Source organism: Lissotriton vulgaris, chromosome 10 (assembly GCF_964263255.1).
Source record: "Lissotriton vulgaris chromosome 10, aLisVul1.2, whole genome shotgun sequence".
NCBI lineage: Eukaryota > Metazoa > Chordata > Amphibia > Caudata > Salamandridae > Lissotriton > Lissotriton vulgaris.
The window spans coordinates 1121668136-1121695779 of NC_141698.1; the positions used below are offsets into that span (position 1 = coordinate 1121668136).

At 47.8% G+C, this 27644-nt stretch overlaps 1 protein-coding gene across 1 annotated transcript in view; it reads right to left on the reverse strand.

Annotated features, from left to right (window-relative positions):
* Positions 1 to 27644, reverse strand: part of WIPF3 (WAS/WASL interacting protein family member 3) — a 137946-nt gene that overhangs the window by 5148 nt on the left and 105154 nt on the right. The window contains exons 4-6 of the mRNA XM_086942201.1: positions 23305 to 23466; positions 9567 to 10298; positions 3854 to 3973 (exon numbers count right to left, since the gene is read on the reverse strand). Of these exons, the coding sequence (XP_086798327.1) occupies positions 3854 to 3973; positions 9567 to 10298; positions 23305 to 23466 (1014 nt within the window). The remainder of the gene's footprint in view (positions 1 to 3853; positions 3974 to 9566; positions 10299 to 23304; positions 23467 to 27644) is intronic.

Consider the following 27644-nt stretch of genomic DNA (forward strand, 5'->3'; position numbering starts at 1 on the left):
TGCCTCCCATTCTGACTCTTCTAAATTTAGGTATCCTCACCAGTCTTGCCGAGGAGGAGCGAAGACTTCTAGAAGGAGTGTACCAGTCAAATTTTTTACGCAGGGCTAGAGGACCAATCTCATGAAGGGAAAACCAGACAGAGAGATTTAAATTGTACTCTCTATCTCAAGGGAAGCCAATGGAGTGTTGCTAAGGCTGCAGATACCGAGGCTCTTCTAGGAAGACCCAGTACTAGTTTGGCAGCTGCTGACTGGATTCTCTGAAGTCTATCCAGTACAAATTCCAGAGAGTTTAGCAGAAGAGCATTGCAGTAATCAAGCCTGCTAAGTATTGTACATCGTGCAACTTGAGCACGAGCCTGAAAAGGGAGTAAAGGAATTTTTTTTCGAAGAGACCGGATAATTGCAAAACAAGAAGCCGTCGTCCTAATTACCTGAGCTTCTAACGTAAGTCTACTGTCAAATATAAAGCCCAGGTTCCGAGCTGTTTGCACTGGCTGTATTGTCATTGGTGTTTCCAGAGGCCAGAAATTGTCAGGAAAGGGGGGTGGAATCTGAGATGCTGCACAGTAAATCACCTCTGTCTTGCCGGCATTAAATTGCAATGAGTTTTTTCGTAACCAGGAGGCTGTATCCCGAAGGCACTCATGAAATACCTCCCCAGAGGTTGCGTTCTCACCCTCCATAGAAAGGATCAACTGGGTATCATCCGCATAATGTACTATGCTAATGTTGTGTGCTTTAATAACATCAATTAAAGGTCTTAGATAAACATTAAACAAAGTAGGGCTAATCGCTGAGCCCTGAGGCACACCATGCTGTATCTCAGAAAAAACAGACAGAAATGGGGGAAGAGACACCGCCTGCTGTCTGTCTTGCAGAAAAGAGCGGAACCACTGTAGGGCGCGACCCCTCACTCCGACCCCACTCAGTCTATCCAGCAGGAGTATCGAAGGTGGCGGATAGGCCAAGGAGGACGTATGCCAATGCCAGACCCCTGTCCGTCCGCCTCCGAAGCTCGTCCATGACCGTCACCAGTGCTGACTCAGTCCCGTGCGCCGGTCGAAAGCCGAATTGTGCCTCCTACAGTACATTAGCTTATTCCAAATATGCAGAGAGAGCAGTGCTAACAGTGCGTTCTACAATTTTTGAGGGGAAAGGTAGCAAAGAAATAGGCCTATAGGTTTTTTCACATTCCGGGCCTAAGGATGTTTTTTTCAGCAGAGGAGACACCAAGGCTTGTTTCCATTTGGTGGGAACCACACTGGTAGTAAAAGACTGATTGCAAATGAGGCGGAGGGTGGGAAACAATTCCTCCCCATATTCTTTCCAGATCCTATGTGGGAGGGGATTCAAAGGTGATCCAGAGGAGATACCGTGTGCCAATTTACTAAATTCCTCTGAGGATAAAGGCTGAAACTCCAATAGACAGTTCGCATCCGGATACATAGATCCCTCCCCCTTAGTCTTTGCCTCGCCCAACAAGCAGCCAGCTATGGTGGTATCCTCCACTGAGAAATTCCCAGCATCTGTTTGCCCCTCTTTAAGGTCTTCAATGATCCGCTGGGTCTTCTCTAGAAAGAATCCCGCCAGGTCCTCACAGAGTACCTGAGAGGGAGTTATCACCTTCCTAGAACACTCTGGTTTAGTAATGCTGTTCAGAATGGTAAAAACACTTCTAGTGCTATTGGAACTTTTACATATAACTGAGAGAAGTATTGTGCCTTAGAGCTTCTGATCTCGGTTTTATATTCCGCAATTTTTTGTTTCCACAAAAATGTATCTACCTCCTTATATCCTCGCCTCCATTTCCTCTCTGCCTGTTTACTTGCTAATTTAAAGTTCTTTAAGAGGTCAGTAGACCAATGAGCAGAGGGCTTACCCTTGCAACTATGTTTTTTTAGCGGGGCCTGAAGATCCAAGGTCGAGGTAATTACAGAACAAATAGAGTCATAATTCTCCTCGGCTTGTCTGTTTACAGAAAAACAGTCTCCCACCCTGAACACCGAGCCAAGACTTCTTGCGCGGGCAAGAGCCTTCCAGTTCCTACTAACATAGTCAATTTTGGATCGAGGTGCCTGATACTGGACAGTAGACGTTCTCACAAAAAATTTGACCAAAGAATGGTCCGTCCAATCCATAGGAAGAATATTACCAATCTGTCAAAGGAGAGGGTCTGAGAAAATTAGGTCAAGTACGTGTCCGGCTTCATGCGTGGCTGAGAAAACATACTGAAAAAGACCGAGCCCTTCGCATGAGTGAGTAAGATTATGGAGGCCAGAATCCAGTGGTCCATTCAACCATAAATTAAAGTCCCCTAAAACTATAAGTTTATGGTGAGTAGCTGCCATGTTAGAAAGGGTGTCCAATAATAATTGCTGCTGTGAGATACAGAACGCCCCAGGAGGCCTGTAGCAAACAATCCCAGTGCATATAAGACCAGCCTCATTTTTTAAAGAAATGCCACAGAGTTGCACACCATTGACCCTGTCAATGTCAATGGTTCCAACCACCCACGTATCTTTATAGATTATTCCACCTCCCCCACCTTTCCCCTTTCCTCTAGGTTGATGGTGAATTTTATATCCTGGCGGACAGGCGAAACCAAGGTCAACCTCACACTCTGCCCGCATCCAAGTTTCAGTCATAAATAGGACATAGAGTTCATGTGATTCCAGCAAAAGCTGAATCTCAACGCTTTGTTTAGGGAGAGACCTAACATTAAGGAGGCCGCATAGAAGGAAGCCGTTATCAAGAAAGTCCCCGAGGGGTAGTACTGAGTCAGAAAAGTGTAAGACCCCTTTGTTAGTAGCAGACTCACCTAAATCAAGAAGCATCTGACTTGAATATCTGCCTATGTCCCCCGAAGCCCCTCCATTAGATTCCAAACAACCAGCGTGGCTGGCGCTGAGCGCTTCCTTGGTGCTGACGGGCTTGCCTTTGGCGCGCCTTCGGCGCGCCGCCAGCGGGTTCGCGCCATAGGTGAATTTATGTCCCCGGGAAGTCAGGAGAAACCAGGAAGTAGCAGGCGCCAGAAACACTAGAACGGAGCAACTACCCCTTCTTAAGATGGCGGGTCTGCTCGCACGGACGGACCCAGCCAGAATGACACACTAGGGGAGAGAGTCAGCGCTACAGTTCACCAGCAAGTAAGTAACACTAGTGAGCACACAATGAAATAAAACGAAGTTAAACATTTCTGTAAAAAGTCTATCACAATGTTTTAGAACATGCAATATCACCTAGAACTTGGCCTCAATATCACCTAGAACTTGGCCTCCATATCACCTAGAACTTGGCCTCAATATCAACTAGAACTTGACCTCAATATCACCTAGAACTTGACCTCAATATCACCTAGAACTTGACCTCAATATCACCTAGAACTTGACCTCAATATCAACTAGAACTTGACCTCAATATCAACTAGAACATACAATCACCTATAACTTGCTCATCCTCTCAACTATGTTCTTACAGACCATCATTTAAAATACGTATGTTAGAACATATCAGAACCACGCTCCTAGAGGCCACCATACAGAACACACTGATAGGGCACATCACCTAGAACATGCTTACAGTCTGTTGCAAAAGAACATGCTGTCACCGAGCACCACAAACTATCATCTGGAATATGTTATCAATGCGCATTCCCTGAAAACATGGTATACCGTGCCTACCGACTGTCAGACTATTACCTAGAACATGTAATCACAGCCCATCATATGGAATATGTTTCAATCATTAGGAATACATTACACAGAACATGCTAACACAGACCGCCACTGAGAATGGTTCACAGACGACAGCCTAAAACCTTCTGCGCCGCTGGTAGTTCGGGATACTTTACCAGAGTAGGTCTGCTGAGTCCGTCCCGGGTTCTGATTGCCCTGCGACCTGCTGGTAAGTTCGGTGGATGGAGACCTCGCTGGTGGAACGGGTGGTGGGTTTAACCTCGAGGCACCAGGCACTGGGAGAGGAAGGCAAAGACAGTAAGACATTGTTCTTGAAGGGTCATAGACCATCTCAGCAATCCTGCCATGCTCCTCCACACATGCCTCTCAGCACTAGGACGGCTAACAGAGTTCACGAGCTGGCATGGGAGGTGCAACGCGTCTCCGGGCCTGAGGCCCACAGACCACATGAAGATCTTCAGAACCTACCTGTGAGATCTGCAGTGGCCGTATTCTCTAGGGAGGTTGTTGCCCTCGGCAGACCACAGCTGGAGACGCCCAATACTTAGTGTGGTGTAATCTGTTCTTGCAAGAGAGGCCTGCAGTGGATGTCAGACAGTGGATACAAAGCATCAGACAATGAAATCGAGCATCACTGGGTCTGAGCTTCTGAGATTGGATCTTAGAGTCCAACACTGGATCCGAGCATCCTACACTGAACCAAGGGCAAAACACTGGATTTGTGCATCTGACACTGGGTCCAAGAATGAAACATTGGACTTTAGATTCAAGAGTGAGCCAATGGATCCAAGAATCAGACACTGGACTCGAGCATCAGACACTGGACTCGAGCATCAGACACTGGACTCGAGCATCAGACACTGGACTCCAGCAACAGACACTGGACTCCAGCAACAGACACTGGACTCCAGCAACAGACACTGGACTCCAGCAACAGACACTGGACTCCAGCGTCAGACACTGGACTCCAGCATCAGACACTGGACTCCAGCGTCAGACACTGGACTCCAGCATCAGACACTGGACTAAGGCATCAGACACTGGACTCCAGCATCAGACACTGGGCTCCAGCATCAGACACTGGACTCCAGCATCAGACACTGGACTCGAACATCAGACACTGGACTCCAGCAACAGACACTGGACTCCAGCAACAGACACTGGACTCCAGCATCAGACACTGGACTCCAGCATCAGACACTGGACTCCAGCATCAGGCACTGGACTCCAGCATCAGGCACTGGACTCCAGCATCAGACACTGGACTCCAGCATCAGACACTGGACTCCAGCATCAGACACTGGACTCCAGCATCAGACACTGGACTCCAGCATCAGACACTGGACTCCAGCATCAGACACTGGACTCCAGCATCAGACACTGGACTCCAGCATCAGACACTGGACTCGAGCGTCGGACACTGGACTCGAGCGTCGGACACTGGACTCCAGCGTCGGACACTGGACTCGAGCGTCAGACACTGGACTCGAGCATCAGACACTGGACTCGAGCATCAGACACTGGACTCGAGCATCAGACACTGGACTCGAGCATCAGACACTGGACTCGAGCATCAGACACTGGACTCTAGCATCAGACACTGGACTCTAGCATCAGACACTGGACTCTAGCATCAGACACTGGACTCTAGCATCAGACACTGGACTCTAGCATCAGACATTGGACTCTAGCATCAGGCACTGGACTCTAGCATCAGACACTGGACTCCAGCATCAGACACTGGACTCCAGCAACAGATACTGGACTCCAGCATCAGACACTGGACTCCAGCAACCGACACTGGACTCCAACATCAGACACTGGACTCCAGCATCATACACTGGACTCCAGCATCATACACTGGACTCCAGCACCAGACACTGGACTCCAGCATCAGACACTGGACTCCAGCATCAGACACTGGACTCCAGCATCAGACACTGGACTCCAGCATCAGACACTGGACTCGAGCATCAGACACTGGACTCGAGCATCAGACACTGGAGTCCAGCATCAGACACTGGACTCCAGCATCAGACACTGGACTCCAGCATCAGACACTGGACTCCAGCATCAGACACTGGACTCCAGCATCAGACACTGGACTCCAGCATCAGACACTGGACTCCAGCATCAGGCACTGGACTCCAGCATCAGACACTGGACTCCAGCATCAGACACTGGACTCCAGCAACAGACACTGGACTCCAGCAACAGACACTGGACTCCAGCATCAGACACTGGACTCCAGCGTCAGACACTGGACTCCAGCATCAGACACTGGACTCCAGCATCAGACACTGGACTCCAGCATCAGACACTGGACTCGAGCATCAGACACTGGACTCGAACATCAGACACTGGACTCCAGCAACAGACACTGGACTCCAGCAACAGACACTGGACTCCAGCATCAGACACTGGACTCTAGCATCAGACACTGGACTCTAGCATCAGACACTGGACTCCAGCATCAGGCACTGGACTCCAGCATCATGCACTGGACTCCAGCATCAGACACTGGACTCCAGCATCAGACACTGGACTCCAGCATCAGACACTGGACTCCAGCATCAGACACTGGACTCCAGCATCAGACACTGGACTCCAGCATCAGACACTGGACTCCAGCATCAGACACTGGACTCCAGCATCAGACACTGGACTCCAGCATCAGACACTGGACTCGAGCGTCGGACACTGGACTCCAGCGTCGGACACTGGACTCCAGCGTCAGACACTGGACTCGAGCGTCAGACACTGGACTCGAGCATCAGACACTGGACTCGAGCATCAGACACTGGACTCGAGCATCAGACACTGGACTCGAGCATCAGACACTGGACTCTAGCATCAGACACTGGACTCTAGCATCAGACACTGGACTCTAGCATCAGACACTGGACTCTAGCATCAGACACTGGACTCTAGCATCAGACACTGGACTCTAGCATCAGGCACTGGACTCTAGCATCAGACACTGGACTCCAGCATCAGACACTGGACTCCAGCAACAGATACTGGACTCCAGCATCAGACACTGGACTCCAGCAACAGATACTGGACTCCAGCAACCGACACTGGACTCCAGCACCAGACACTGGACTCCAGCATCAGACACTGGACTCCAGCACCAGACACTGGACTCCAGCATCAGACACTGGACTCCAGCATCAGACACTGGACTCCAGCATCAGACACTGGACTCCAGCATCAGACACTGGACTCCAGCATCAGACACTGGACTCCAGCATCAGACACTGGACTCCAGCATCAGACACTGGACTCCAGCATCAGACACTGGACTCCAGCATCAGACACTGGACTCCAGCATCAGGCACTGGACTCCAGCATCAGGCACTGGACTCCAGCATCAGGCACTGGACTCCAGCATCAGGCACTGGACTCCAGCATCAGGCACTGGACTCCAGCATCAGGCACTGGACTCCAGCATCAGGCACTGGACTCCAGCATCAGGCACTGGACTCCAGCATCAGACACTGGACTCCAGCATCAGACACTGGACTCCAGCATCAGACACTGGACTCCAGCATCAGATACTGGACTCCAGCATCAGATACTGGACTCCAGCATCAGACACTGGACTCCAGCATCAGACACTGGACTCTAGCATCAGACACTGGACTCCAGCATCAGACACTGGACTCGAGCATCAGACACTGGACTCTAGCATCAGACACTGGACTCGAGCATCAGACACTGGACTCCAGCATCAGACACTGGACTCGAGCATCAGACACTGGACTCCAGCAACAGACACTGGACTCCAGCATCAGACACTGGACTCCAGCATTAGACACTGGACTCGAGCATCAGACACTGGACTCGAGCATCAGAAACTGGACTCGAGCATCAGACACTGGACTCGAGCATCAGACACTGGACTCGAGCATCAGACACTGGACACCAGCATCAGACACTGGACTCCAGCATCAGACACTGGACTCCAGCATCAGACACTGGACTCGAGCATCAGACACTGGACTCGAGCATCAGACACTGGACTCGAGCATCAGACACTGGACTCGAGCATCAGACACTGGACACCAGCATCAGACACTGGACACCAGCATCAGACACTGGACTCGAGCATCAGACACTGGACTCCAGCATCAGACACTGGACTCCAGCATCAGACACTGGACTCCAGCATCAGACACTGGACTCTAGCATCAGACACTGGACTCTAGCATCAGACACTGGACTCCAGCATCAGACACTGGACTCCAGCATCAGACACTGGACTCGAGCATCAGACACTGGACACCAGCATCAGACACTGGACACCAGCATCAGACACTGGACTCCAGCATCAGATATTGGATTCAAGAATCAATCTCTGGATCTAAGAATCAGACACTGAAGCACAGAATGAGGCATTGGACTCAAGCATCAGACACTTGATCCCAGCATCAGATGCTGGATACCAGCATAAGACTCATTTCAAGCATCAGACACTGGATTCCTGCATCAGACACTGGACTCCAGCATCAGACATTGGACTCCAGCACCAGACACTGGACTCCAGCACCAGACACTGGACTCCAGCATCAGACACTGGACTCCAGCATCAGACACTGGACTCCAGCATCAGACACTGGACTCCAGCATCAGACACTGGACTTGAGCATCAGACACTGGACTCCAGCATCGGACACTGGACTCCAGCATCAGACACTGGACTCCAGCATCAGACACTGGACTCCAGCATCAGACACTGGACTCCAGCATCAGACACTGGACTCCAGCATCAGACACTGGACTCCAGCATCAGACACTGGACTCCAGCATCAGACACTGGACTCCAGCATCAGACACTGGACTCGAGCGTCGGACACTGGATGAAAGCAACAAGCACTGGATCCAAGCTTCTGCTACTGGATCCTACCATGTGTCACAGGTTCAGACCACTCTTCACTTCATCAGTGGTCAGTCAGTGGGAGCTGCATCACTCACTGGATGGCAGCCTCAATCACTACATCTGCGCCTCAGAGACTGAACCAGCATCAGTCACTGACTCTGAGACTGAGCCTATGGGTGCCACCCTCTGAGCCTGTTGGTGTTTCCGGTAGTTGTAGGGTGGGATGTACCCTTAGTTCAGAACCAGTCCTCGATTCCACCGGTCTTCCCTCATACATATATCCAAGGAGGACGCCTGTGATAGGTGGGAGCCTTTTCTCCCCCTCTTGAGTTTCCCAGGGTCTTCTCAAATAAGGCCCTCAATGTGTGCAAGCCGCATGCGGCAGAGTGCGACAAAAACAACGGACAAGTTACTTATCCTGCCACACCAGCCTCGCAGCTAAAAACATTCATGTGGCTAAAACCGGTGCTACATTTTTAAGAAAAGCTTCCGGGGTTCAGTAGGCCCTGGTGAGGACTATCAAAACCACACTTGAGGTGTAATCGGGAACTGGGGGTTCAGTGGCCATCATGCCCAGCCCTGTGTTCTGCCCAGACTTTGCAGCAAAGCAATACCAAAGGGGATAATGGGCGGAGCGTTTGAGCAAATCAAACACTCACACCCTTTCAACTGATCTGGGTTTAATCCATCATCGTTCTTTAGCTCACTCCGCCACCTCAGTTCAGACCCAGCCATATGCAAATCAGTCTGACCCTGTGCCTCATGGGAACAGTCCAGCCCGAACTGCCAAGTCATGTCTTCCCTGGACCGGAAACAAGCATCCTGGGACCGGTTTCTGGATAACAGCCCTCATCAGCCAGGATAGCTTGAATCCAGTGGCAAGGTGAGCAAGGGACCCACGTCTGGGCATACCCTGACAACTCAGGGCGAACAAAGCTATACTAAAGGGGATGATGTCAAAATTTGCAGCAAGCAGCATGTCTCACCTGGAGGCTTGGCGGGGCTCCTCTGGGGCAGTGCCATCGGTGGAGGGGGCGCTGGTTGCAGGTTGGATTTTGAAGTCGGGGGCAGGAAGCTGGGAGACCTTGAACGGGGTGGGTAAGGGACAGTGTTGCCCTCTGTAGGCCCGACAATGTTTGGAGTAGGTGCGCATGGCGCCGACAGTTTACGGGCTGAATTCGGTGGAGGTGGGGGAGGGCCAGATGGGGGGCAATCCCTAAAATCCGGCAGCGGCGGGGGAGGACCCAGGGAGGGAGGTGCTGTTCTGGGGGAAAGCACAAAGCCGGGAATGTGTGACCCGGGTGGTGGCGGGGGTGGAGGGGGGTGTGAGGGTGTTGTGGGAAACTTTGCAGGCTTGTCTGCCTGTGGGGGCAAGGGTGGGGGTAAGAAAGGGGGTAAAGAAGGAGGGGGCGGAGGAGGGGGTGCAGCAGGAGGCTGAGATGATAACTGACTGGTTCTCTCTGGAGGCGGAGGAGGCAGGTTGCTGAAGTTGGGCTTGCTAGCGTTAGGTGGGGGTGGCGGCAGAGGTGGGGCAGGAATGGTTGGTCGGGGTGGGACTGGTCTGGGTGTGATGCTTGGTAGTTCTGGAGGGGGTGCATGCCGTGGGGTTTCAGGTGAAGGGACAGAACCAACACCCTCGGATGTATTAATGGCAGCTGGGTCTGGGAACTTTGGGGTGGGGGTCCGTGCTCGAGCAGGCTGGCCGGCTGTTTTACCAACTGAAAAACAAACAAAAAACATTATGTGGGTGAGATATTTGCAGTGAAGAATAGAACAGTTCAATTCCTTGAGTGCATTCTGGTGGTGGGTTCTGAGAGGGATGCCACAGCCTAGATGCCTAGGGCAGATGGAAAGGAGAGTGTGACATCACTCAGGTAATCATTGCCAGGCCACATTGCTTTAGTAATCCAACATTAAACTATGACATCACTCCTTGAAATCAGGAAACAGACATCAGGCAGTGACATTACTCCATGAAACAGACACCAAGCAGTGATAAAACTCCAAAAACATGTGCAGTGCCAACTAACATGCGGTGGGACCACTCTTTGGATGTGCATTTGCCATACACCACAATGCGCTTTTTCATAGGTTCCCTCCTTTAAGCGTCTCTGTGCAATGAAAGCAATCACCGAGGTGACGTGGCACGAGCATGTGCTGTGAACGCGCGAGAACCCCCTGGGAGGAACACTGCAGTGGTACATTATCATTACGTATATATTTCTCTTTCTACCTTTGTTTATGTCTGTAACCTGCCCACTTACATAAATAACCTTCCCACACACTGTGTAAATATTTGTGATTTTGCACACCAACTTAATCTCTTCTACGCTTCTACCATATTGCGATGAGCACTGGACAAAATCCATATATATAGTAACTGAAAAACAAAGATTACAGTCAAAAGATGCTGGGCTTTGGTGATAGCACCTCCACGGATATTAAAAAGTCTCAGTGAGTCGCCTCAAAGAGCAAAGTTAAAGTGCAGTTATAGTTAAGAGTCTAAACTGAAAAAATCACTGATATATTCAAGTTATGGTTAGGGGCACAATCCATAACTGCGCCTCAACCATCAAACTGTAACTTGTACACCAAACACAAAATGAGAGGTCTCACCCTTTATACAACAGGCGCAGTTACAAATATGGAAACCATTCTCAGGTGAAATTACACATCACATCACCCATCCCACTTTGGCAGGCAGGACTGTGAATGGAGTAACCTTTATTTATTTTTGAGTTCGTTGTTTAATTATACGTCACTTTTAGGTGTTGTTTATTGGTATAAATATCGTGAGGTCTGAAGCATTAGTGCACAAGTTTAACCCCGTTCATCATGGTATTTATTAACTACTGTGGCCTTGGTTTAGTGTGGAAGTATCAGATTTGCGGTTCATACTGTTATCCGAGTGCTTTAAATGGGCCGGTACTGTCTGGTACTGAGTACCGGCACTTTTTAATTTTGAGAGGGTGAGTACCTGCACTTCTCAAGAAAAACATAATACTTTTAATTGGGGAGTATCGGCACTTCTCAGAACCAATAGGTACTCTCTTACAGAGTACCTGCACTTCGATTTTTCCATTTCAAGCATTGTCCTTAGTAGAATGGTTACTTTAGTTCAGCTGAGCCCCTACCTTCCTCACACTGTTCTTGAGAACCTTGCAGCAGCAGCACTCTGCAGTCAAGACACTAGAACGAGAACCACTCAGGAACATGGCACAGTCACCCTACCGCCATAAGCCTCCATTTTGAAAGTGTAACATGAGACTCACCCTAAAATTCAAAGCAGTTGAATCAGAAAAGCCCAGTGCAGAGAAAGTCCCTCTCAGGTTCAGGGAGCCCTATCATACCTGAAACTAGGCCAATACTGCGTGCAAAGATTTCACCAGCTTCACATTCTCATTTTGTGATCTCACTATCGCGTGAGATTTCCATTGTCGCTTTCTAGTGACATCATTGACAACCCGAGCTTGGCTTTATTCCTATGATGTCACTTGGTACCCCCTGGTGTAAACACATCTGGCATTGACAGTTACCCATTTATAATTCTACTAGCAGCCCGTCCCGACGTTGTCCGAGAGCAATCAGGCTCTCAAACTTCCCCGCTCCTCCCCGCGCTCCTGTCTGCTCCACGCTGCAACCCCACAGTCACCTATGTCAGCCCACCGTGGGCGCCGCCGCTCCTCAGCCTCAAACTTCACCGCTCCTGTCCACTCCACGCTGCAAGCCCACCGCGGGCACCACCGCTCCTCAGCCTCTGCAAACTTCACCGCTCCTCTGCGCTCCTGTCCGCCGCTCCTCCCCGCGCTCCTGCCCACCGCTCCTCCTCGCGCTCCTGTCCGCCGCTCCTCCCCGCGCTCCTGATGATGTCAGCGCGCCTACTTTTTTTTTTAACGTATATTTTTGGGTGGTATATAGCCTATGTCACTCTGCAGACCCTGACAATTCCAATGATGTATTGGGTGTTTGGATTGGCGCTGTGGTTCCCGAGTTTACCCGCCTCAAAGGTTCCCAGTTCTCTCTTTATAATAGTAGTATAGATTAATATGGTTTTAATTAACTAAAAAATAAATGTACTTACTGCATCCCGTTTACATTTTAGAAAAACTGGCTGTATTTACAAAAAAAATATAGCTTTATTTAAAAGCTGACTCCAGCAGGCCACCATGCCTGTGACTAACCATTCGCAGTGGGTCTCACTTTGCGACCTACCTCACATACTAATTGGCTAGCAAAAACTGCCACCCACTACCAATATGTATTTTGTGAACTTAATTTGCAGAACAACACATCTGGTAACTGGTTCTTCAAGCTTCTTTGGCAAATACGTTGGTGAGCACTTGTCTGCAGTACATGAAGTCAGTTTCGTTTTTGATGATGAGATATGAGGAAGGCGGTGGTGACTAATTTTCATGAGACACTACTGTTGTGCTAAAGTAGTTTCATCAGTCAGTACCGCCTTCTGGAAGGTTGCAAAAGATTTTTAATTGCACCTAAATATAAACAAATCAATGCATATTTGACAACTCTTCATGACATTGTTAAATTATGACGCAAAGGGCAGTGTTTTCACAGTATTTACAACATGGATTGTTGGGCCCCGTTTGGATACATTATTCTAGGAGCCACTATCTGTAGTTAACATGTAAGTAACCACAAGACCTGAGCGGGGAAAGACATCTAATATGGCACTGTTATCAGGGATTTATCACTGCCTCGAATTTCATTGCTAAATCCTAATTCTGACAAAATGCCAAAATTCCATATTCTCCCCTGATTTTTTTCTACTTAAGGGGTAACAGAGCCCAATTGTTCTGGTCTCAAGCTAGAGGCTCAGGGAACAGTCAGTGTACTGGTGGCAGTCTCAAGGTCAAGTATTTGTGTGTCCTTGCCAGAGAATTTGCCTGATCAGTTCATCGCCCTCTACTGAGATTTCTTTTTATCGGATGTACGACAGCAGTCCTTCCTATAAGTAAAGTTCAGCAGGTTGTAGGCATGAGCTGGGATACAATAAAGCCAACTCAGCCTCTCATTCTTTCGATTTCGGTCAAGATGAAGGTCAAGAAGAGTAGAGTGGTATACACCTGTTACAACGCATTTGTTACAACGCACTACTGTTACAACGCGACTTTTACAACGCATACCATTACAACGCATTGCGCTGGGGGGCGCTCTAGGATAGGGAATAAGTATAATTTACTATCCAACACCTTCCCTAGGGTCCACGGGGACTGGAGTTAGAATAGTAAATTATACTTACCACTATCCAGCACCTCAAAGCGCTATGCGTTGTAATGGTATGCGTTGTAATGGTCGCGTTGTAACAGTAGGTAGTTGTAATGGTATGCGTTGTAACATGGTACATCCGAGTAGAGTGAACACACCATGAAAACACTTTAATTATTCGCAAATGTGTGTTTACCGCATTGTATCAAGTAGGTATTTGCCTCCAACTGTTTGTATGTAAAATGGATAGATCCTCTTGAGGGAGCTGGAATGTGCCTTCCTCTAATGTTCTCGTTTGTTGCTTTGCGCTTCTTTAAATCCATCTGTAAACTGCATTTCAAGACATAGTACTTTTGCCCCTCTTCTTGGTTATCCTAAATTGTTTTAAATGCCGCAGACAGAGTGTCGACCTTTTATTGATCGAAGCAGCAATGTTTGGTCCTTGGAGTGAGCACCCTTCGTTACACTGGAGACAGGGCAGAGTGAAGCGTCACAGGCTCAGGCGGGTGGACGCTAGCCAAAGGCCTTTGTGCAGTGCACGTGGTGTGTCCTTATTCCATATCTTGGGGTTGGAATATACTCCTTCCGGATACCAATTCTCATAACAGTAAAAAAAAAAATGCTCATTGTTTTAGTTCTGCGTTGTATAACTACAGATTTCTGTTCCTACTCATTATATATTATGCCTGGGATGTGATCAAAACCTGGAAACAAACTGTGTCGGCATGATCCTCCACGAACCCTTTTTTAAGAGTTGGGGGTCACTTGTTTAACCTACTTACTTGGTAAATATTTTTATTATCAAACCTCCTGAGCCCAGTCACCTCATCCTCACACCATCACTCGAGTACACTCACCTCAGACGTCCCTCATCTAGTCTACAGACTTCCCGTTATTGCCGCCCGTCTGTGTACGTTAAGGCATGCAATGAGGTCACGTCTGCATTTGTAATCAGTCTTCGTTTGTAATTGTGAGCACTGTGTTTAACGTGCGGCGCTTGGAATTGTAATCCTTTTTCGCGCACATTGACACGTACGGCCACCTTCATTAGGCGTCCAATGGGGCCCCCTGTGAATGTGAAAGGATTGATACGATTGGCAACATTCTGTTTAACATGCGGCGCTTCCAACCACTGCAGTAGTGTAGTTTGACGTCGATGACAGCACACGCCACGCCCCCAGTGACGGCCACGCCATGCCCACTTGTTGATGAAAGTTGTGGGCGAACTTGCGTTTGTACTTCAAATTTGGTTCATGATGCAATGGTGTGTTTAGTTTGTAATTGCCAGCACTCTGTTTAACGTGTGGCGCTTCCGCCCACTGTAGTGTAGTTTGAGGTCAATAAGAGAGCACACTCCAGGCCCCCCAATGATGCCCACACCACGCCCACCAACACGGCCACTGTCGTTTAGAACGCCCAGAAGGGACTACTTTACCCCCCTATGTTGTTTTACGTTTCTAATGTATATGGTGCCCAGATGTGTAGCCTATGTCCATCTGCATTCACTCCTCTTTCCAATGGTGTATTGGGTGTTATGATTGGTGCTGTACTTCCAGAGTTTACCCGCCTCAAAGGTTCACAGTTCTCTCTTTATAATAGTAGTATAGATATGCGACATCTCTCCAGAAACCTGTGACGGGCCAGTACTCCACAAACCTAATGCCCGCACCAAACATCTCATCCGACAGCGCAGTCTCACAGACAAGGCGGGCTCTCTATTGGTGAGTTCAACAGTTTTAGGAATGTGGCACAGACATTTTGGCTGAAGCAATATTATTGCAACTACTTGAAAGGAGTTTATATCATGCTTTTATTAAACGTTAGCTGTCGTTCAACCATACTGCCAGCAGGTGGCACTATTGGCCCGATGTTCAAACGTGTTTTGCATTGGGAAGCCTGCCATTCGCAAAATCACGTTTTGCGACTGCAACATAACTTTTTCCTATTTACAAAAGGCCTTTCCAACTCGTACAGCCAAACAACTAACAAATAACCTGCTGGCTGACTTTTTTTTAAATGTATTGTTCTACTTGTCAGCTTTTTAACTGTGGTTACGACTTTAAGGCCTTGTTTTCTTTCTTAGATTTAAAAAAAAAAATGTTGATGTAAGGTTTTGAGTTTTATGATGGTTTGCCATCCATTTTTAACGAATCAATAAAAGTATTTTTGACTTCACTTGACTTGAGTGGGAAAGGTCTTTCTTAACTGCAGATCGGACGGGGTTTGAAAGGAGAAACCCATCTCCTACCCACACACACACACACCTTAGTTTCGATTCTGAAAAGAATGTATCGATGGTTTGTAACCGCAATTTCAGTCGCACCCCAAAGGGGTGTATCTGATTCACACAGGGGAAGATGTATACTTTGGGAACTGTCACAGCTACCGTGGGGGACGTAGGCAACGGTCCAAGAGATGCTACCTGCTGTCCCCTATGTCTCTCCCCAAACAAGACACTTTTTTGCTTAAAGCAGCACCGGTCCCTTTAATGGACATTGGCTGCTTTAAACATAAAGGGCCTCATTTATGAGAAATTACGCATCGCTGCGTGAAAGCAGCAATGCGTCACTTCTCAGTTCGCACTCCTTGCGACATGATTGATGCATCATATTTATAAAATGACGCATCATGTCGCAAGGAGTTACAGATTCGTCAGTATTTCTGACGTATCTGTAGGCGCAAAAGTGATGCATTGCTGGAGTGTGTCTCAAAAGTGACGCAACTCCAGCAATGTGTACTTTCACATGGGCAAGTCCCATGTTGTTAGTGCCTGCGTCAGTCTTACGCCTGCCATGAAGCAGGCGTAAGATTTTGACGCATTAGCGGCCAAGAAATGGCACCGTGAAATCTTATAGATTTCACTGCGTCACTTCCATGACCCTTTCTTGCGTCAGAACGCCCCCCTTGCATACATTATACCTGGTGCAGGTATAATGTGGCGCAGGGGTTTACACAGTGACGCATCTACCTAGATGCGTCACTTTGTAAATATGGCGCAACAAGGCGCATTTTTTGCGCCACTGGTGCCTCACAAAAAGTGACGCAGCGGCGGCATAAAAAGCAGGTCGTTTTCTAACTCCATACTAATGTACAATATACAATTTCCCATTAGTACAAAAGTCACATTGCAAATTGGATTCCCATTCACAGATTAGACGGAGTGCAAAGCGCACATCCCAAGCTTGTGAAAGGGAAGAGTACATTAGTAATGTGTTACTACTAACATTAAACCCCTGCATTGTTGAGGCTTGTTGATCGTTGGTTATGAAGAGCCGAAATTTAGTGGGTGGCTCGGCCCTACCAGCAACACCTCCAGGGGTGCAGCTGGGTCAGTAGGATTGGAGAGATGTGAGTTTCAGCATTTCCAACAATATAATGTTAAAACATATACCACTAGCAGGGTGAGTGAGAGGGGCCGAAGTGGCAGTGAAGGGGGGGGAGCAATGCAGGTTCGTCGAGGTAGGAAGTGAAATAAATCACAATATTTTGTAAAATAAACAACTTTTTAAAGACTTTCAAAACCAACAGAGAGTCTGTAGGCTTTTGTCTGTGTGTATGTAAAACGTCGAGGTTGGAATGCGACAGACACCTCACCATGCCCGACTGAAACCACCTGCACCCAACTATTTACCCCAAAATTAATTTATTAAGGGGGTGTAACACCCCAAATACCCCCCTCTGAAGCTACGCCCCGGATAGCCTCTACTAGAAGTGGGGGTCATGCAAGGAGAGAGAGTGAGGCCCCAATAATGAAATGAAAATGAAATACCAGTATTTGTAAAGCGCACAGCTACCTCCGAAGTGGTGTCCCGGCGCTGGGGGCGGTCGGGAAGATTAAGCAAATATTGCCCAGAGTCACATGGTGCTGGGCTGACCTGCCACCAGAGCCAGGGATATCGAACCGTGAACCCCGTAGTCTGGAGTCAGGCACCCTGGTCGCTGCGCCACACCTCTCCCAATGCACAAGGGAGGATGGGAATCGGATGGTCAGATGAGAGTTAGGGAGGAGAAAGGGGATGTGAGTGATAGAAAGTGGGTGAGAGAGACAGATATAAAGAGCTACCTGGAGAAACAGAGACCCCGATAAATAGGTAGGGGGCAATTCAGGAAAACTGATATACCCCGTTCACAGAGCAGGAGATAGATGGGACAGGGACAGAGCGTGACCCCCAACTCAGTGGGGGTGGGGGTGGCTGGGTACACACTCCTACGATCGACCAGCCTCGCCTTCGCCGCCATTCCACGCATCCGCAGAGCCACCACCGGAGGAAGATCCTTCTCCTACCTGGCGGCCAAGACATGGAATTCCCTCCCCATCCACCTCCGGCTAACCCAGGACCATCTCTCCTTTAGGAAGCAACTCAAGACCTGGCTTTTCGAGCAGTAGCAGATCCTCTCCCCCAGCGCCTTGAGACCCCTCCGGGTGAGTAGCGCGCTATACAAATGTTATGATTGATTGATTGATAGGCAAGTGAAGGATCTGAGCCAAGAGACAACAGCTTCTAGAAAGAAAACCTAAGAAGGGTAATAGATCGAAGAAAGAAAGCACACATAAAAGAGAGATTTAAACATCAAACTAAATGAGGCAAAACCTCGGGTTCCAAAATAATGTGTAAAAAAAAAAACCTCACTCGGATTCCATTTGTTGCGGATATCCGGTGTGTTTTTGCATCTGATTAACACCGCTGGCAAAACATGGAAAATAACAAGAACACACGCAAAAGGTGTTTGGCCTCAGCTTGCCGGTTATTATTGAATGTCCGCATTTTGCTCTCACTTAACCACAGAGGTCATGTATGAGCAAGGTGGGCAATTGTCCAGAGGCCCAAGCCTCCAAGGGCCCCCCCTGAAAGGTGAACTTTCCATCTAGCTCACTTCTGTGTATTTGTCCCTCTTAACCTTCGACTTATATTCCATATTGTTTGGCAAAATAGAGTTTGAATTAGCAAAAAGCATTTAATAAAATTCAAAGTGGCTGCAAATAGGGGCCTAAACAATATTTCTTGCCTGGGGCCCCCCAAATCCTTACGTAGGGTGACCAGGAGTCCCTGTTTTGCCAGGACGGTCCCAGTTTTTAACCAGCTGTCCCAGCAAATTTCAAGAAATGTAGCTCATGTTCCTGTTTTTAACCCCTTCACAGCGGGGGTAATTCCCCCGCTGTGCTGGGGGCGGGGGGCGCGCACAGCGCCACGGTGCTCGTGACGAGCTGAGCTCCTCACGCAGCACGGTGACGCTGTGCTCATGACGAGCTGAGCTCGTCATTACCGCGCCCGTTTAATGGAACGCTCAGCACAGCGGGGGAATTATCCCCGCGTGTGAGCGTTCCACGACTCATGACGAGCTCAGCTCGTCATGAGCACCCGAGCGCCGTGCCTCATGACGAACTGAGCTAGTCATGAGCACGGAAGGTGTTAAAGAGGGTCGGCGGAAAACGGTGGGAGGTGTTTTTTTATGTTTTACAAAGCAGGGATAGTTAGCAGTTGTTTCAAGAAAGCAATTTAATTAACAGGCAAGCTAAATTGCATTTTATGTATGTTCTTACTGCCTGTTCTGTAATTCTCTGCTGAGGAGCGCTCTCATCGCTTGAAGTGAAATTGTAGTTCTTCTATTTTTGTGAAATATCTCAGTTTTTGGCTTTAAAATTCTGGTCACCCGATCCTTAAGATGACACGGCTTAGCCAGAAAAAGCTGTTTCTTAACTGGCAACAGTGCAAAAGACAGGCACAAGTAGCATTTGAACCCACTTTTACACAAACAATAGTGTTCAAATGACCCTGTTCGAGTGAACCCAACAACACCACTAAGCATGACATTTCCCCGAGTCAAACAGAACCCCAGCTTGGACACTAACAGGGACCCTAACTGTTACCCTGCCCGTCAGGGTAATGTTAAGAAATGTGGGGGCACCGGAGGGGGCAAGACAAAAGTTAGGGGCCCATGTTAGGAACAACTTTGAATTTTATAATGCATCGCCTGCTAATTCAAGCCTCTAAAATACCATACAATACTGAATTACAGGGAAAAATGTCTCACCTAGAACTAAAAAAATCTATTGGGAAAACATAAGAATAATGTGGCACTGGGTGGAAAAGGCAATAGGTTTCACCTTTGCAATGTGAGAGCCGAGCTGTTGGCTTTGGCAATGTTTGTCTGTAAAGCATGGTTTAGAAAGCAAAAAAAAAGAGCATTTCAAAATACTGACGGAAAATAAACATGCTTTATGTTAGCTCAAAACCTTTTCATTCAAGAACCTCTTAACAGAATTTAAAAGGAATAAGGAAGAGTCCAAATGTAAAGGGAAAGGCGCTTCTCGGGCAAAATTTACTTGTCAGGGTTCAGCACTTCATGATATCTTGTAGGACTGCCAGCCCCCCTTCTAGGGACTCTTGTCTGGCCCACAGGCACTTTGTGATATCTTGTGGGACTGCTAGCTCCTTTCTAAGGACTCTCGTCCGGCCCGCAGGCACTTCATGATATCTTGTAGGACTCCTATCTCCCTTCTAAAGATGCTTGTAAGGCCCACGGGCACTTCAGAATAACTTGTAGAACTGCTAACTTCCTTGTAAGGACCCTTGTCGGGCGCCCAGACACTTCAGGATACCTCGTGTGCATACTAACGCCCTTCTAGAGACTCTTGGCTGACCAACAAGCACTTTAGAATATCTTGTAAGACTGTTAGTTCCCTTCTAATGACTCTTGGTTAGCCCACCGGCACAGAATATCTTGTAGAATTGCTAACACCCCTCTAAAGACTCTTGTCTGACCCACAGGCACTTCAGAATATCTTGTAGGACTGCTAGCTCCCTTCTAAGGACTCTCGGCTGGCCCACAGGCACTTTGTGATATCTTGTGGGACTGCTAGCTCCCTTCTAAGGACTCCTGTCTGGCCCACAGGCACTTTGTGATATCTTGTAGTACTGCTAGCTCCCTTCTAAGGACTCTCGCCTGGCCCACAGGCACTTTGTGATATCTTGTGGGACTGTCTAACTCTCTTCTAAAGACTCTTGCATGGGCCACTGGGAATTCAAAACATCGTGTAGTTGTGCTAACTCCCTTGTAAGGACTCTCCTCCAGCCCGCAGGCACTTCATGATATCTTGTAGGACTCCTATCTCCCTTCTAAAGATGCTTGTAAGGCCCACGGGCACTTCAGAATAACTTGTAGAACTGCTAACTTCCTTGTAAGGACCCTTGTCGGGCGCACAGACACTTCAGGATACCTCGTGTGCGTACTAACGCCCTTCTAGAGACTCTTGGCTGACCAACAAGCACTTTAGAATATCTTGTAGGACTGTTAGTTACCTTCTAATGACTCTTGGTTAGCCCACCGGCACAGAATATCTTGTAGAATTGCTAACACCCCTCTAAAGACTCTTGTCTGACCCACAGGCACTTCAGAATATCTTGTAGGACTGCTAGCTCCCTTCTAAGGACTCTCGCCTGGCCCACAGGCACTTTGTGATATCTTGTGGGACTGCTAGCTCCCTTCTAATGACTCTTGGTCAGCCCACCGGCACAGAATATCTTTTAGAATTGCTAATACCCCTCTAAAGACTCTTGCTTGACCCACAGGCACTTCAGAATATTTTGTAGGACTGCTATCTCCCTTCTGAGGACTCTTGCTAAGCCCATAGGCACAGAATATCTTGTAGGGGTTCTAGTCTCTAAAGACTCTTGTCTGGCCCCAAAGGCACTTCAAAATGTTTTGTTGACTGCCATCTTCATTCTAAAGATTGTATGAACCACAGGCACTTCGCAATATTTTGTAGGTCTGCTAGTGCCCTTCTAAGAACTCTTGCCTGCCCCACAGGCACTTTACAATACCTTGCTTTAACACCCTCCACATCCTCCGCAAGACCTTCAGATGGATCCCCCCAAATCCAGAAGGATCGTCACCCACGCACTCATACCCAGCAGACTGGACTACAGTAACGCCCTCAACACCAGAACAAACAAATCTGTACTCCTCAATCTCCAGACAATCCAGAACGCTGCAGCTAGACTTGTCCTCGGCACCCCATGACAACATCGCATCACCCAACACCTACGAAAAACTCCACTGGCTCCCTGTCAAAAAAAGAGTGACCTACAAATCCCTCCTCAACATCGGACCCCAATACCTCCACAAAAGAATCTCCTTCTATGCACCCAAGAGAAGCCTCCGATCCGCTGATCTCGCCCTAGCTGAAATCTCATGCACCCGCAGAGCCAGAGCGGGGGAGGTGGGGGGCGATCCTTCTCCTACATCGCAGCCAAGACCTGGAACGAACTCTCACTCAGCATCAGACACCCCTTACACTGTAAGCTTTCAGGAAGAGCCTCAAGACCTGGCTCTTCGGATGAGACGAAGCTGCGCACAACTAGCCCCACCCCCGGTGCCTTGAGACCCTCGCGGGTGAGCAGTGCGCTTTACAAGTCCCTCATTGATTGATTGTAAGACTTCTAGTTCCCTTATAAGAAGTCTTGCCTGTCCCACAGTCACTTCACAATGCCTTGTAGGACTGTCGAAGAATCCTCAGTGCAAGCTGAGAGAAGGACCTTCACTGCTTGACAGAACAGGGGAACACGTTTTAACTCCTGAGTGAGGGGGTTATTCAGACTCGTCTCTGCCGGAAATACTGGCTCTTACAGTAGCAAAGTTCCATCAGAAACTGGGAATCTGCAAATGTCTTCAGTCCACAGGAAGTGCTGACCACAGAGAAACATGAAGTATTGGAGCTGAAAATGAAGCCCTGAGACCTCGGCATTGGCATCTGAAGGGTCCTGTGAATCTCCTGCTGGACCTGTGTGGATCTCTGGGCTACGGAGAAGGACAGCGCTGAGCTGTGTCGGTGTGGGGTGTCCCTCATCAGGATGCAACTGAGGGTTCAGCAATGTGGGATTCATCCAAAAGTTTCTGAACATTACTACAACTTTGAACCCCTTTTAGAATTGTGTACAGCAGCTCTACCAGAGATAGTGTGCACCACATCAAGGTAGTAAACAGTTCCCCTGACCTTCTGATTGTGTAAAGCATCACAGTGGCTGGCTCGACTCCATCTATGAAACATTTTAGTGCAATCATGCCACCTAGCGGACAAATTTGCTAATGGTCACACTTGTGCTTCTTTTTAACTCATTTCCTTTCATCTCACGTATTTTTACCCATTTCGATGTTGCATTAATCTTCTCACCTTTGACACTAACTATACTGTTGTTAAATTATTTTCTGCAGTAAAGTGTTTTAAGCCCACTTAATTTGGACTTTTAAGTTATTTGTTTCTTAACTATATTGTTGTTTGACTCTATTACACAGTCAGCATTTGTTTTATGCATAAAATACCTCTTGTGACTATCAAAGGAAATGAAAAGGAAACGTACTCACCCCTCTAGATCAGACTGAAAAGAGGTTTTAACCTGCGCCGTCTCTCTGACTCGAGGGTCTATATGCTTCTACAAAGACCCCCCACCCCTACATCCCTTTTATCTATAGATCTATAGATGTTGCATAGACTCTCACCTGTGCCATCTCTCTGGCCCGCAGGCTTCAGAGAAGGGAAGCCTCCCGCGAACAGTCCTCCGAGCTGTGGGGTGCTCCCGCTGCTTGCCCCGTTAGAACCCGCAGCGCCGCCATTTCTTGCGTTTCCTCCCCCGCCTCCATCCTTACTGGCTGCTTTTGAAGCTGTCAGAAAAACAAACACAAAATGATACATCTGGCTTACTGAGCGGTTGGTGTCGCGCCAGCTTTAAGACAATCCCTTCTAGGTGCCCCTGGATTGTCATTCCATCATATGAGAGAGCTTGTTACGGTATATAGATACCTCGAGTGTGTTCAATCTCAAATACATTGTGAAAAGCCTTCTGGGTCGCCAGGTGTTCTGGCACGGTCTTAGGGCCCGATTCACAGAACTAACTTAAGACAAAATCCTAAACTTACTACCATTTTAGTATTCACAGAAGGCACTTACTCATTTTGGTATTCACAGAAGTTAGGACTCCTAACTTTAGGACTCCTAAATGCCTTCTGTGAATACCGAAAGTCTTAAAGTTAGGACTTTTCTCAGTTTAGGAGTCCTAAAGTTAGGACTCCTAACTTTTGTGAATACAGAAATGAGTAAGTTCCTTCTGTGAATACCAAAATGGTAGTAAGTTTAGGATTTTATCTTAAGTTAGTTGTGTGAATCGAGCCCTTAGTTTGGAAGGGGGGGGGAGTTCTAGATGCTGGGGTTAACTGCTGAACCCAGTTCTCTCTTCCGGAAAGAGCTATTCTTCTTCTGAATATGGGATCTCATGAGAACGGCCATCTTGATTTTGACTGATGTTCTGCCCTAGGGCGGGTTCCACTCCCTTGTGACTACAGCTCTAGAAATGTTCCTTTCACTCCAGGAGACTGACTTCCCTTTTTTCAGTCTTTGAAATGGGGTTGTGACTTTCTGGGGTACAGCGACAAGTTACAACTAAGGCAGATCTGCTGTTACTTATAGAAGCAACAACCATAGTTTTGTTTTGATGAAAACTCAGGCCATCCTTAGGTAGTAGACTGTGCTTGCTGGGTTTGGACAGCCTTCCTGAGTTTCACATGTGCCTGGAAGTCACTAGTAGGAAACCTACATTACCTGATACTGAAGTTACACCACTGGGCTCACGCACATACCTACCAGAAGAAAATGAGCTGGTTCTCTGGAGAAGTAGAGGTGAGGGAGAAGAAAGGCTCAGCAACCACACTGGTGACTTTGGAGATGTGTGTGAGGTAACTTGATGAAAGTGTGCGACAGGCTTGAAGTTACAAACCAGAGCCAGCCGGTGCACACCACCGTCTCATGGAATATAGAGAACTGAACTCTCAAAAGAAATACAATGCACTGCCAGCTGCCTGAGCTCAGTTCACCTGTGTGTTTTCAGATCTTGTGTTAATGCAGACAATTCTTCAAAATTCAGTAATTTAACTCAGAATGTGTGATACGTGGCAGACAACGATTATGCACTATATTCAGTGCACTATATTCAGTCGGATCCCAGATCTGGCAGTTATTACTCAGCCAGATCTGGGATCCCCGAAAGACCTAGTGAAATATGCTGAATTTGTCCTGGTAATTTGTTGATAATGAGACACATTCAGCAGCGCCCGCACATTGTCTGCTTTTCATTCTGAGCAGAAACCTGCGGGAGGGGAGGGGGCTTTCTTATTTACCCTTCCAGCTGGGGCTCAAACAAAGGCCTGTTTTAAAGGGCCATCACACCTTCGTTATTTCAGGTAGCCGCCAAACTAGGACCTATCAGTAACTTGACACCTAGATGCCAATGCAATGGAGGAAAACAAAGGCACACAGCTTGTTATCACTTCACAAGTACTTAAGAAAAACTCTGATTTGTTTACTTTGTTCAACCACTAATGCACGAGATGTGCATGTACATAGGAAATATGGCCTCTCCTCCCCGACCCAAAGGGGGATTAAAAAACAAAAATCTTACCTTCCATCTTTTACCAATCTCACTACCTTCCCCCTTCCTTTCCCCTTCTCCAGCTGTGCTTTCTGTTTTCAGTCAAAGCAGACAGGCAGTGCAGCTCTTTAAGGCTGTCAGAGAGCCCAGTCAGCGTGGCATGGAAGGCATTTATGATGTAGCAATAGTGTGAAATAAGTTCTGTTATCAACTGCCGCCGCATCATAGCAGTGGTGTGACCGACAGAGGCTTCCTTCGAAGCCTTGCATAACAGGGTTCTAAAACAAGCCTTGTAGTTCTCATGCGGCTCTTTGACACGCGTTCATGGCTCACCGTTCTATTTTCAAAGGATTGAAACTTACGATTTGAAAGTAACAAAAGAATATGTGTCAGAAGTTGTAATCCTCTTACCTATCTACATGAAATATAGATCTGTGAGGTGCATGTCACACTATGTGCTTTGCAGCAGCAGGGCCGGATTGGCTGTAGCAGGCATTGGGTGCTTGCCCACGAGGCTGAAGGGGTGGGGGCCGGTTGTGCAGTAGTGGGGGCCGTATTTGTTATTGGGGGCCTGTTTTGCAGTGGTGCTGCAATATTGGTCCCCAGTAACAAAAGCAGCAGTGCTTCACACTTGCCCCCCCACCCTTTGCGGGGCTGGGCTAGACAACATTGCCAGGCTTTGTGTTCCCAGTCTGGCCCTGGGCAGCAGGCACATTAACCCACTATGCTGTCATCAGTAAATGTTGGGTTTGGGTAGCTCACAGTACCACACCTAAACCCCTAACCTTTCAGCATTATAGATGTCACTAGTAACTTTGAACATGACCACACTGATTCCCAGGTATTTCGTGGAAATAGATTTAACCCTTTCATTTGTCACTTTTGCAGGCCCGAAGTGTTACAAAGAAAAGACACGATATTGCATTTTCAATCGTTTTAAATGAAGCATGAGTTGCGAATATTAGACAGCTGAGACACATCATAGTTATGAGCATTATTAGAATGGTGAAAAACACAAACAATTCAACCATGTTAATTGTTCCTAGTGTCACTCCTATCTGTCACTAGTACTTCTGTACTAATGAGAGCGTAGCGGGAGAACCCTTCTCCCAGACCTGTTGGAATGATCTAACCCTGGACCTTGGTATTATGTGTCAGGACACCGGCCTCAGTGCACTCGTTTAAGAGAGGAGGTCTGCTCATTTCTCTTGCAAGGCTATCTTCCTTCTCAGGATGAAGGTCGAGCCAGGAGGGCTGCATCATTCAGAGCTCACAGCAGTGTGAAGTGCATCTTACTGAATTCAGCAGGGCAATGTTTAAATAATAAAACCATCCACATCTTACTAAGGCAGAGGTGCAGAAAAGTGTCTTCAGTTAGTCTGGGGAGAAAGAGTCATCCCCAAGAGCACAAAAACATACCAAGGGCATCGTATTTCTAACTGTGTGACCTTGGAACTAATTGTGCAGACTACAAGTCGACAATGCCTAACAAAAATAAATGCAGGTGTGGCCCTTTCTCGTATAAGGGGGAAGTATGTGCAAATCATTATTCGAAAAAGATGTGAAGGTAAAGCTAAAATGGAGGCAAAATGTAAGCCCTACAACACACCCTCCTACAATATTTTAAAATGCAGCCTCTTTGAGTCCAACAGAGTGGCCCAAAACAGATTTACTGCCACGTTTGAACAGTTGGCAATTTCTTTTTGGCAGAATTAAAAAGAAAAATGCATAAGTTGGCCGTCCGATTCCAAATTCCATTACTCTGCCCCTTTTGTCTCCACCCTCTTTCCAGCCCTGCATTGACCCTGCAATTATGGGTGTCAGAGTGGGGTTTTTAGGTCTCGTGACCTACAATGCGCGCAAGCGCATTGAGGGAGCGAGAATTCAAGTCAGCAAAATGCTCGTGAAACCAAGGGCTTTCAGCCGCGGTTTTCTTGAAGTTCACGTGAATCACGTGAGCAAACAAGCACGCGCATTCACGCCCAGCACAGCACATCAAAGGGCTTCTCCTCCCCTAATTATTCATGGCCGGCCGAAGGCCGGCCGTACTTTCAGTTTCCAGGCATTATCAGGTACGTGTTAATCTCTCTGTGTCTACCTCTTCCCTCCCCTCTTGGTTCGTCTCTGTCTTTGCCTGTCTTTCTCACTCCGAGTGTCTCTCGCTTCAGCCCTACCCCCACACACACTATGTTTATCGGCACTTCTCCCTGCAATCCTTAGGCTTTCAATTCAAACCGACATGCAAGGGGAAATTTAAATCAGGCAAAAAGAAAGAAATTACATTTGGTTGTAGAGATTACTTTCACCAGAGACTTTAGAAGCCGTTTTCCTTGTGTCTTAAGGTTATATTTCATGGCTGTTCCAGCAAACGAGACCTTCCTTCAGTTGTTAACCCCATCACTCGAATCTACGCTGCAC